Below are 13278 nucleotides of genomic sequence, written 5' to 3' on the forward strand. Positions count from 1 at the left end.
CTGTTCCTCAAAAGCTTGAATATTTTGGGTTCCAGTTTCCACTCATGTGGGTCCATCTGATTTCTGCCTAAGTCGTCTGCCAGTGAATTTAGTTTGCCTGGCAGGAATTGAGCCTGCAGGTGCACATGGCTGCTCAAGGCTGTGTTCCACAGAGCTATGGCTAATCTTGCAGAGTGGGTAGGAATGGATTCCCCCCTGCTTGTTTATGTACGACATGACTGTGGTGTTGTCTGTCTTTACCAATAGTTGTCCTGGAAGAATAAGGCCTTTGAAGGCTGTCAGAGCATTCTGTACAGCTAACCTTTCTTTTTGATTGACATGCAGGTGCATTTTCTGTGGGCTTCATTTGCCCTGAATGCACTGCCCTACCATGTGAGCCCCCCATGCATAATCTGATGTGTCTGTTGTCAGGGTTTGGGCGGCAGAGGGTAGAGTGAAAGGGAGTCCCTTGTTGTGGTTGCAGGCCTCTGCCCACCAAAGGAACTCTGTCCTTAGACAAGGAATGATAGGAATCATTGTTTCCAAGTCCTGAGAATGTTGACACCAGAGACTTTTTAAGTACCATTGAACTTTTCTCATATGCAGTCTTGCATATGGAATTAGTAGAATGCAAGAGGCCATGAACCCTAGGGCTTGCAATATTTTTCTTGCAGATAGCCAGGTTTTGGTGGCCAGTAGATTGAAGTAGTTTGTCAAATAAGTTTGTTTCTCTGGAGTTAGGAATGCCATCTGGGAAGTTGTGTTCAAGCTTGCTCTCAGGAATAGCTGTGATTTCTTTTCGTTGATGGTGTACCCCCAGTGAAGTTAGAAGTCTCTTTACAAATGCCAGGTGCTGTAGTAGCAATTCCTGACTGTCCGCCTGAATCAAGCAATTGTCCCAAGTATGGGTAAATTTGAATTATTCTCTGCCTGCAATATGCAATGGCTGGAGCTAGACACTTTGTGAATACCCTGGGTGCAGTAGATAAGCCAAAGGGAAGTGCAGAGAACTGATGGTGCATAGAGCCTGCTCTGAAGCGTAGGAATTTCATGCAAGATTCCCTTATGGGGATGTGCAGATAAGCTTCTTTTAAGTCTGGGGTTGCTAGCCAGGAGTCCTTGGCTAGCATAGGAAGCAGCTGTTGGGGAGTTAGAATTTTGAATTTTTGGAACCACCAGAAAGGTGTTGAGAATAGACAGATCCAGGATAGGACACCAAGCGTTTTCTTTTCTAGGTACCAGAAACAGTCTGGAATAATAGCCTTGCCCCCTTTGTTCTGCTGGAACAGGTTGAATAGCCTTGATACTGAGAAGAGAAAGTACTTGCTTTTGGGCCTCTGCCCACTGGTTTGTGGAGAGGTCTGGCTATCCGCTTAGGGTTGGAAGTGAGTGGAAGTGGAGTCTGTATCCCTGGGAAACAATGTTTAAGACCCATCTGTCCAGGGTAATGTACTCCCAGTTTTTGGCATGCAAGGCAAGTTCCCTCCTACAGGTGCAAGAACTTGGGCAAGGCTTGGAAGAGTTAAGGAAAAGTCATTGTGCAATTTTACCATAGGATGGAGGTTAACTACTCCCTGTTCTGGATGTGGGAGCACTCCAATGCTTAGATCTGTACATAACCTGAGACTGAAGTCTTGGTGGTCTGCTGCCCCTGGGTTTGGATGGAAAAGACCTAGAAGGGACTGGAAAAGACCAGTTTTTAGAAGCCCAATGCCTACTGAATATAGGTGGCTGAACTTGTAAGAAATCTTTAACAGTTTGCATAGATTTAGCTTTCTCCTCTATCCTTTTGAGGACTTCTTCTGCTTTATTGCCAAATAGATGCTCTTGGTTTAATGGTGCATCTAGTAATTTTGTTTTGACATGATCTGACATATTTTGTTCCTTAAGCCAAGCATGCCTTCTAAGAACAGACCCAGTGACAGCAGCCCTGCAAGATGCTTCTAAGGCATCAACCCCCGCATTGCAAAGTATGTTTACCAACTTGGTTAGCAGAATGCATTAACTCTTGTAAATCTGTGTGTTCTGCACAATCAGGAATCAACATCATTTTCTGTTTAATTAGCTCCATAATATGCTGCTGATACTTTAACATATGAAATTGGCAATGTAAAGCTTTAATGGCAAGAGTACCGGAGGTGTATACCTTCTTACCCCATCTGTCTAAAGCCCTGGAATCCCTGTCCGAAGGGGTAGAATTTTTGGCAGTTGTGGCCTTAATGCCTTTAGGTTCCCGGGAAATGGTCTCTGGATCCGCAGTAGGATTCTTAAAGAGGAATTTGTGGGAGTCAGGTACCCTATAATACCTGTCAGGTTTCCTGGGAGCTGGAAGCAAAGTATCAGGGGTAAGGCTGGATTCCAGCAAGACATCATCTACAATTTCCAGAACAGGAGGGATAGCTAGAGGCCTGTGCTGAGGCAAGTTTAAATATTCCCTGAGTCTCTTTTTGGACTGAGAGTAGTCCTGGCTCTCCCAGCGGAAATGCTCTCTAAGGGTATGCAGGGTTTCACCAAAAGAGAAATCTTCAGGTGGGGAAGCAGAGGGAATGGAATCCTCTGCATCACAATCCTCATAGGTAGATAAGTGTTGTTGTTGTGTCTTTCGGCTTTTCCCGGTTAGGGGTTGCCACAGCAGAACTCCGGTCCGCTAATTATTGGCAGTAGATTTTTACGTGCCGAGTTGTCGGCTCTGATGCACAACCTTCAACAAAGGTACGTCCATTCACGCATGTCTCCATACAGAAGACGCTCTAGCTGAGAATCGAACAGGACATCTTATTGTGAGGTGACAACGCTACTGCAGCACTGGTGATAAGGGTATGTCCTGATAATCAGAAGGATCAGAGTTATCAGACTCCTGATCAGAAGAATCAAAAGGAAAATCAGTTATTGGTCTTTTTGAGGGGGAAGGCTGACTTCCCCTAATTAAAGTAATGAGGTCTTCAGCCATTCCAAGCATTTGTTTTTGTGGTATGTGGGCCTGAGAATGTGCTTTGCTCGTCGGTTTCCTAGGCGTAGTGCGAACTTTAGGCCTGAGAAATTTGGTATTTTTAGTTTGAAACAAAATTGTCGGTTTAATATGAAAATTGGGAAGGCCTGAATACACCCTCAGAAGCCAGTGCCAGCACAGCGGCTCCGGACCCATCCAAGGTAGAGACATCAGCAGGTTCCATAGTCGAAGAAGCATCTCGCAGAATACCGGACTCCGAATGGGTCTCAGTAGAGGCCTGCGAATCTGTAAAAGCTGGTATCAGGGGTTGTGAAAGTGTGTCACTGAGTACCGGTGGACTGGCAACTAGCTTAACGGCAGCATCGTTGGCAGTTTTGGACCTATGCGGTCTGTCACTGTCTTTATCCTTACTTTTTTTTGGAAGATCAGTAGTTGGATGGCTTATCTAAGCCATTTCGGAGTACGGAGATCGAGAGCAAAAGAATTTAGCTACAAAAATAGCCCAATGACGAATAGTTTGGGCGTTGAACAAGGCACAAATCCGACAGCGAGGGATGTCATGGTCTGGGCCTAAACAGGCGATGCAGTAAGAATGAAAATCTCTGTGTGGTATTTGCTTTCCACAGGCAAGACAATTATTAATTTTTTCTGACATCGGTTAGAGCAAGAAAAAAGGATCCCCAACAGGGTACTTATCTTTTAGAAGACTTCAGGTCTGAAACTCGAAAAACGAAAATTTCAGGAGGGGGACGACTGGCACTTGCGAACTGCTTCTGCTTCGGGCACCGCACGGCAAGAAAGACTGATGTAATGGTGACGGCTGCATGCTTTTATACCCCTGACGACCTGATGTCATGGAAGAAGTGACAGCATCTGATGCAGAAATCCCAAGACTCTGGTATTCAGGCTGACTGAGGGCTACCTGCAGGCAGATAACCCAAATGTGATGACTGCAACAGTGAAACACGAAGAACATCTGACAAGGATTTATGTATCAAATAATCAGATTAAGTTGGAATAAGTGAAACTACAGTTAGTGAATACAAAATACAATGCATGAAGAAAAATAAAAATCATACATTTGGTTGACTTGCCTTAAAAAAAAAAAAAAAACAGAAGGGACAAGACCCCATACGATTTTGCAGATGTTATTGGACTCTTGGATTGGCATGTAGGAGGAAGATCCAGATACAGAAAAAGCCAATCAGATCATCTTGTCGATATCATTAGCAAATGAAAACTGCCAAGGCTGCTCATAGGTTTATAGGACGATACTAGGCTACTGGCCCGGAGGCCATTATAAGCCTAGCCAAGAATTTCACCCATGTTTCCACAAAGTCAGCATCTGTTTTCCCTGTCCAGCAGGGACACAGGTGGGATCCCAGTCAAACAGATAAAAATCTTTCCAGCATCACCTGACCAATCATGATAAACCTAAAACTTCAAACAATGGTTCTTATTTGTACGTCGTTTGTCAGAGCTTATTTAAAAAAAAAATCCTTCAAGTGACATTCTCTATGTTAATAGGGCTATATCATGCTATACTCCGTTCCCTGTCCAAATGTTATATTTCAAACAATGTAATTATCTCTGCAAGTAAGTGAATATCAAATATTACTAAATATCTCCAACCTGCTCATTATTCAGGCAATGAAAAAATGCAATCTAAATCCAACTGCTTGTTTTTCAACCTGTTACTATTCATATGCATAAAAAGCTACCTTGCTGCATTAAATGTATAAATTCCTGGAGCAAGTAATCAGTTAGCAATTAAGTGTCCATTTGAGACTGCTCAGCTTATAAAAAGGAAGCAAGTGCAAACAGGATGATTATCTACTTTGCCACTTTTGCACAAAAAAAAATCTCTGCATTGTGGAAATTGGGGAAAAGGTTATTTTACAATGCAAACCAAGTTCTGTACGAGTAGAACTTCAATGCTGCAACAGTGTGAAAGAGGAATAGAATTCCATCTTAGTAGCAGGGTTGGACCAATTTCATTTTGTGCACCCTGCCTACTTCAGGATCTTTTCCCAGATGGAGTAAAAATCTTTGTGTAACAAAATGACACTGTTTGCCATGACATACTGGGCTACGAGGGTGGGTGATCAAAAGCAGGATGCATATTGTCTTGGAGAAGAAGAAGAAGGAGGAAAGGTGGAACAGATGAAACAGAAATCAGGATCAGTTCTGTATCTTTTTTTCCAAAATAGGATGTCTCAAAGAGAAAAGCTTGCTGACAGTTTTAGTTAATTAGGTTTTATGAGCCTTTGTTTTTCATTCTTGGATATTCTAAGACAGTAAACTGATAGGGTCTAGGATGAAATATTTGATTGGTCAGTGGAATTGCAAGTAAAAACAATACTTTCAAGAGGGTGGAGGCATTGGAACCAACAATAGTGCATAGGTAAACAGAGGCAAGTTAATGTGGAAACAATTATAACCCCCCTCACCTTTTCCCTGTGAAATACTGTTGGGTCAAGATTTGACTGTTTGTTTAACTTTGTTAGTATTGCTATAAATTTCTTTAGTAGGATATCCCTATTTACCGTTTTTAAAAAGTGCTTCTATAAAATTGATGCTGAGTGCCTCATTACAACAGAAAGGGGTGGGGTATTTGATACAGAAGAAAGGCCTGGTCATCTACTTCTGTTCCTCGCTTGCCTAGTAAACACTAAATGATGATGGGTGATTATAGGTATTAAATGTGACTTCACAGCCCTGTGTAGCCATTACCAGATGCTGGACGACCTGTGAGCCCTTATGGTTGATGGTGTACATAAAATGCTGCCCATAAAATGGGTTGTTTTGTTCTTCATACGTTATACCACTATTTAGATGTAGAAATTTTGGCTTTGTTAATCTAAACTGATTACATTTTTTAAATTTTACTTTTGTGCAATGGAAAAGGACAGCGTGATGTACAAAAAATTGTTCAATTAACACATATGGAGAAAAATCCAACATTAAATGAGTCAGCACATATTTCACATTCTTGGGAGGGGAAAGATATATGACTAAGTAAAACATGACTCATTAAATAACAGATTTATGTCCTGGTCACTATTTTCTGTGCTAGCTTATAATGCAGAACAGTTTGTACTCAGGAAAAAAAACATTCAAGCTGGTGATTTAATGTACACTTATGAATGAGACAAGATTTGTCACAGACTTTGGCATTTTCTTCTTGTATAGTATTACTATTTATTTATTATTGGATGGCAGTAAACCTGAGTGAGTTTATTCAGCAAGTCATCTCACTATATTAAGACTGATTCCAGCAGCTTCAGCTTGAATAGTGTATATGTCTAAGCAAATTATTTAAACAAACCAAATCTCCATGGCCATGTCTAGAAACAGGTGTTGCTACCTGGTGCACCTTAAACAAAGTTAATAATGCCTTAATATAATAGCAACACAACAGAAGGCACTCTGATTAGAACCAGACATAGGCAATCAATCACTGCTTTACACAAGTAAAAATGAAAGAGATACAAGAAATAAGTACCAAAGTTTAAAAAAAAAAAAAAAAAAAGGGAAAAATCGTCATGTAAATGAAGTATTTGTTGAGCTATAGATTTCATATAATAACTGACAGTACTAGAAAAGTATGTAACAATCGTTACCCGCACAGATGAGACAGATGGCACTGAGTATTCCGGTTTCTGTGTCATCCATTTCGAGTGGGAGAAGTTGACTAGCAAAGGCAAAAACAAGGTCTGTGAGGGGACCAAATCCAGCATTGTGCATCTGAGTTCGGTTCAGAGTCAAGCCATCAGAGAATGTCATAGTGTCTTGCTCTGGGGTGTATCGAGTGCAGATTCGAAGCATCTGCGGCAAAAAAAAAAAAAAAGAGAGAGACAAAAGCATCATTAATGTCTGTACACCACATATCACACTCTGCAAATTATTAATAATTCGTAACTACCAAAATAGTAGTGAACTTGAAGCATTTGCGGTCAAATGCATTTTTGATTTATGTACTATCTATGTAAAAAAATGTTAAATGCATGACAAGCATTGACAGCATAACATGATAGAACACCATAAGTCCTTATCTTTGATTTCCATGCACTTTATTGTATGCATAAGGTCAAGCCATTCATAAGTAGCACACGTCTCTGAAAAGTTGCCGAGTATTGAGTCTCAGCAACAAAACTTAACGTTCATTCACTGTATCAGTGGAGTCAACTCAATTATTTATTGTCGTACTTTCAGAATGCTAATAAATTGCTGTGATGTTTTATGTTTCTTCTTCTTTTTTAACTTTACTGCTGTATTTTTCAATTTACAACTGAGCCAACTAAAACAGTAGGTTTCCAGGGACAGAAAACCATTGGCATTTCTGCTTCCAGTGTTTACTGCCCTCCTGTGTTTTTACTAGTATGAGTTCCTAAGTCACACAATGCAGATCAAAGCTTGACACAGAAGCTTTGAAATTTTGTTTTGTACAATGAGACACATTGTCTCCAGAAACATGCAGGCTTTCATTTTAAATTTGACAATACAATGTGCATTTCACATTGTGCATCGAGAATCCTAATTCAAGAACGTCTTTAAATGGTTTTCATCTAAAAAAAAAAGTTAATGGATCTTACAGAAACTGTACTACACTGATATTTTTCTGCCTACTTATTTTGAGTTTTGACAGTAATCGTCATTAGGTTTACACAACAGTCAGATCATATTTACTGAATTCATTACTTAACAATACAATCTACAGACACAAAAAATGCAAAAAAAAAAAACCAAAACATGACAAGTCACAGGTGCCGGTGCACTCATGAACAGAAAATAACAGTAATACAAGATCTAAGCAGAATACATGGAGACACAATTGCAGAGAAAAAAAATAAGTTCATTCAAGTAGAAAAAATACACTTTTTGAAGACAGTTTGCTTTGGGGGAACACTGCTGAGTCAGGGATACTCTTTGAGACAGGCTTGGTTATAGATAGCAAGGCAGGTTTTAAAGCTAAGAAGAGGTTTAGGCCAATGTGTGGTAGCTGTGAATAATACTTTGTTACCTGGCTATTTCTTATTATTTGGAAAATAACTTTTTTTCTGTTGTGGAGAAATAAACTTCTGAATTACCTGTAGGTTCATGATAAATATCAGTAGTGGCAGAATAAAATTATTGTACATCTACACCTGTAGGAAAATTACAGAATGTACCATGATAACCAGCTGGTAGAAAAACTATTATGGGAAATATAAGAAATAGTGGCTCAGAATGTGAGATGGTGGGGGGGGGGGGGGGGATAGAGCAGAAGAGTAAGGCTGTCTCATGGAAGGGCTAGCCATCGGGTGGTCTGAACCTTGGCTCTTGACGATTACACCCAAACCTTATGTGCAATAATGGAAAAAAGGGTGAGTGGATGGATGGACTCACCAGTCAGATAAATACAGGGCAGCAAAAGAATAAGGCAAAATCTGCTCTAATGACCAGCCTGTACTTCTTTATCAGTTTGCTCTTTCGGGATGTGTTACCCCAGGAAGGGTCATGTCTGTCAATAATTTTATAGGTCATACTGTATGCATTTGTGGCTGTAAATTTACAGTGATGATGATGTACCGGAGCTTTTCTCCCATGGTTTTGGCCCATCAGGAATCCTGATTAATGTTAATAAATATAAATCAGTAAGAAAATAGACTCATTTGATACATGTTTCAGAATGACATAAGACAGGACAGTCCTATTCAGCACTACACATCCCTGATCCAACCAACATAAAGGGAAGGAAGAAAGAAGAAACCTTTTGTAAGTTCACTGGTGCTGTAACAGCAGACAGCTGAAAAAACTGAACCAATATAATGTGGGATTTCTCAACCAAAGGAAAGGATTCTATTTATCACGCAAGCCAAGGAATAGAATGGGTATACCTCATTTTAGTTGGGATACAACAGAAAAATTCAGAAATGCTGTAAAAGTGTTTAGGTCAGCTCCTACCCATAATGACCTAGTAGATAGCATGCTCTCCTTTGAGAACCACATAGCCAAAATGGTCAGGAAATCCTGATCACAAAGGGTTTCTCATCCAAATCCAAGGAGGTGATTGTGCCCCTTTACTCCTCACTCATTAGGCCCATAATAGAGTACAATGCCCCATTTGGGATGTACCTCACTAGACACTTGCAACAACTAGAAAGACCACAGACGTACCTCACTAAGAGGATTAAGAGCCTTAAACAATTACTCTATGAAGCATGACTAAAAGAGCTCCAGCTCTTCTCAGTCGCTTACCATCTGCTCAGAGGTGACCTATGCCTGACCTATAGGGCCATGTCAAACCCTGAACTAATGGACATGCTTCACCTTAAAAAACGAGATCCCTCAGAACCACTCGTTCTAGCGACTTGAACCTATGCACAACAATAAACAGGACATACTGGAGGGATAGATTCCTGTCCCAGTGACTCCCCTCACTCTGGAATAGAATCCCAATCCATATTCGACAGAGCTCCTCTCTGACCCTCTTCAAGAGAAATCTTGATGAGTGGATGGGTAATCGTAAGTTCTACCTTGGGATCACTTCAAGAGCCCTGTTAGACAGAGGCCCAGGTTACTAATTTAATGGGGAGGTGAAAGCCATCACTCTGTGGCTAGGCTTATAAATGCCCCCGGGCAGATATCCTAGTACTTACCTATGAACTTATATGATCCAAATATACATTAGAATGTGTATGAGAAAGACTTTGAAGTATGTGAGCAAAAACAATGGCACATAACTGCAAATGGCATGTTACAATAGACATCAGATGTGGAATGGAAAACAATCATGTCAAGAACTACCTGCCTAGCATGTTAGCATGTTCTTCAAGTTGCATCACTGAAGCAAATGTTGTAGGCAAATTTCTTCTAATATGCCTTAAGCATGTAATAAAGGTGTAGAGAGATAGCTAGTAGCTAACAAAGTATAAATCTGCTTTCAAGCACTAATAATGCTCACTAGACACACAGGTATTACAATGGTTCAAATCCTACTTAGAAAACAGACAACAAACTGTCCTTTGGGACAATAATTTATCCACACATCTCCCTATTACCCTTGGTGTCCCTACAATAACTTATCCACATATCTCCCTATTACGCTTGGTGTACCTACAATCACCTATCCACACATCTCCCTTTTACCCTTAGTGTCCCTTCAGTAACTTATCCTCACATCTTCCTATTACCCTTGGAGTCCCTACAATAACTTATCCACATATCTCTCTATTACCCTTGGTGTCCCTACAATCACCTATCCACACATCTCCCTTTTACCCTTAGTGTCCCTTCAGTAACTTATCCTCACATCTTCCTATTACCCTTGGTGTCCCTACAATAACTTATCCACATATCTCCCTATTACCCTTGGTGTCCCTACAATCACCTATCCACACATCTCCCTTTTACCCTTGGTGTCCCTACAGTAACTTATCCTCACATCTTCCTATTACCCTTGGTGTCCCTACAATAGCTTATCCACACATCTCCCTATTACCCTTGGTGTCCTTACAATAACTTATCCACACATCTCCCTATTACCCTTGGTGTCCCTACAATAACTTATCCTCACATCTTCCTATTACCCTTGGTGTCGCTACAATAACCTATCCACACATCTCCCTATTACCCTTGGTGTCCCTTTGGGACAATAACCTATCCACACATCTCCCTATTACCCTTGGTGTCCCTACAATAACTTATCCTCACATCTTCCTATTACCCTTGGTGTCGCTACAAAAACCTATCCACACATCTCCCTATTACCCTTGGTGTCCCTTTGGGACAATAACCTATCCACACATCTCCCTATTACCCTTGATGTCCCTCAAGGCTCTATCCTGGGACCTCTCCTTTTCTCTATATTCATTAATGATCTAAATATAAATCTTCCTCCAGCTACCTGCATACAATATGCTGATGTCTCCACATTAATTTGTGCCGCTGCTTCTTCAGCTGAACTCCAATCCATCACCCAAAAAGTACTTAACATAGTAGAAAACTGGTTCCTTCAATGCTGCCTCCTCCTAAACCCCTAAAATACTAAACTATTGCTGTTCACTCCTACACAAAAGTCCTCCCCAATAGATCTCACAGTTATATCCAATAATGGGACTGTCATATCACCTGACCCAACCACCAAACTCTTAGGTGTAATAATTAACCACAACCTTAACTCTGACTCACAAATTAACTCAACCATTAAATCAGTTAGTAGAAAACTAGGTTCCCTTTACAGGATTAAACCTTTCCTTATTCCTGTAGCCAGAACTACCATTGCCCACACCCATCTTATCTCCACCCTCCTCTGTGCCTCCCCCATTTATACTAATCTATCCAAAAGCAACCTCAACAAACTGGCAATCTCCTATAACAACATTGCCAGATTTGCCACTGGTACCCCATTTGGAACCCACCACTGTCAAAATCTTACAGCTAGGATGGCTGGAACTGCAAAGCCAGCTTCAATTTCAGCAACTTACTATCACCCACAAGATTTTGTATCATCTCAGTAATACTCCAATACTCTGTAGCCTTATCACCCCTTACAAAAATCTTACAACCCGTCGCTCAGCAGATAAATTACTAGTGACCATCCATAAGTCCTACAACAAAGCAGGTGATTCTATTTTCTCTAACTCTGTGGGGAAAACCTGGAACAGGCTTCCCAGCGAACTATCATCACTTTCCTCATTAGCACTTTTCAAAAAGCAACTAAAACACCCCTTAAAACACAATGGCAATGCCCATGTACTAACCCAGACTAACACTCACCTTTCACTCCACGTCCTCACCTCTCACTATTGCTGCTTCACTGTATACCTCCCTCCCAAATCTCATATAATGGGATTAGTAAGCTTCCTTAATTCTGATTCTAGCCTACTCTTTCTGGAATCTACCTCTGAGTATTAACTGTACAACAAGCATTCTACTGTGAGCACGTTTCCACTATGTACATATTAGCAACTTTTTGTTACTTTGAGTGTAGAAATTTGAAATAACCTTAATAATTAGTTTGAACCTGATCTTTTTTTCTTAGCCTTCAACGTGATGAATGTCAATCCCTCTACTGAGTAAATATGTTTCTGGTAGTACTGTACTGTTTTCTAAACTTTGTAGTCAAGTTTTTGATGTCACTCTCTATCATTCTTGTATTTTATTTTATTTTTATTAGCTTAATGGAGCTTATCTCCCCGGGCCACTACTGAAAATGGACATGTATCCAGTTGGACTAGCCCGGTCAACAAATGTAAAATAAAATAAAATAAGTAATGGAAAATGCTTCACTATTGAAGGAGCATTTTGTGAGGGAAGTAAGAACAGGTGAAGTACTCACATGAAAATATAAAGGGTTATGTACTAGCCTATCTATTACAGTGCAAATGAAGAAAAAAATGCTTACAGGTGGGCAACCACTGGTCAGCAAGTCTGTGCAGTTAAACTCATGAAAGGGTGGCAGACAGGCAAGAACAACCGATCATATTCAGTAGGGTTTGGATTCTGGAAAAAAACAGTGTTCTTACCACTGCTAGCATTCTGGGGTGCCTTTCATCATATGCACCATCTAGTTAGCAATGATCCGTGTTTCAGTCCAATGCTAAAATCCACAGAGCAATGAACATTAACTCACCAGTTCTGAGACATTCCTACAGCCATGTGACCACGTACTATTTTGCTTGAGACACCTTCGTGTGGAGAAACACCAAACTGGTAAGGATAAGGTGGCACTGGTTAAAAGTAAACAAGCAGCATGCCCATGCAAAACAAACAATGCCCACACTGATGCACAAATCTGCCTCATTCCCCTCTTAAAATATTGCTAAAACTTGATTCACATCTAGAAATGATAAAATGTTCTCTTTTGTATTTGATTTACAAATTACAAAAGACTGTACCCACAACATAAAGCCAGATTCTAGTCTTACCAAAATGTCTAGGCAGGCAGATTTGAGGAGTGTGATTTGATCTGCAATTGTTAAAGTTGTGAACCCTGGAAGACGCTTCGCAAATTCCACAATTTTGATGATGCATTTTGTAGACAGTTCACTGAATTTGTCCCACAGACCAAGATCAAGCTGTATTCGGTGATCTGCGCTGGAATTCTATAAAATGGAAACAGAAATGCTAACTATTGCAACTGAAACACTATAGAAAATCTAAAAGCAAAACACTAAAACAAACTACACCATGACAAAAGGAAACAAAACAAATGAAAACAGAAACTTATTTAAACTGATAAGCGGTATAAAGTCTGCAAGCTATATAATACTGATTCACATTCTGGGTAGGGATCTGGTGATCTGTTCAAGAAGCAAGACAGTGAATTATTCTGCTCATCAAACATCAGTAGGACCCACTCCTGT

The 13278-nt window shown here is 40.4% G+C and overlaps 1 protein-coding gene across 3 annotated transcripts in view; it reads right to left on the bottom strand.

Moving 5' to 3' along the window:
• Positions 1-13278, bottom strand: part of RARG (retinoic acid receptor gamma) — a 1508256-nt gene that overhangs the window by 22775 nt on the left and 1472203 nt on the right. For all 3 annotated transcript variants that reach the window (XM_044083859.1, XM_044083858.1, XM_044083861.1), the window contains 2 exons: positions 12841-13017; positions 6553-6757 (listed from right to left, as the gene is read on the bottom strand). In XM_044083859.1, coding sequence (XP_043939794.1) covers positions 6553-6757; positions 12841-13017 — 382 coding nt within the window. The remainder of the gene's footprint in view (positions 1-6552; positions 6758-12840; positions 13018-13278) is intronic.

The sequence above is a fragment of the Protopterus annectens genome, chromosome 9.part0 (assembly GCF_019279795.1).
Source record: "Protopterus annectens isolate FY-2018-M chromosome 9.part0, PAN1.0, whole genome shotgun sequence".
NCBI lineage: Eukaryota > Metazoa > Chordata > Ceratodontiformes > Protopteridae > Protopterus > Protopterus annectens.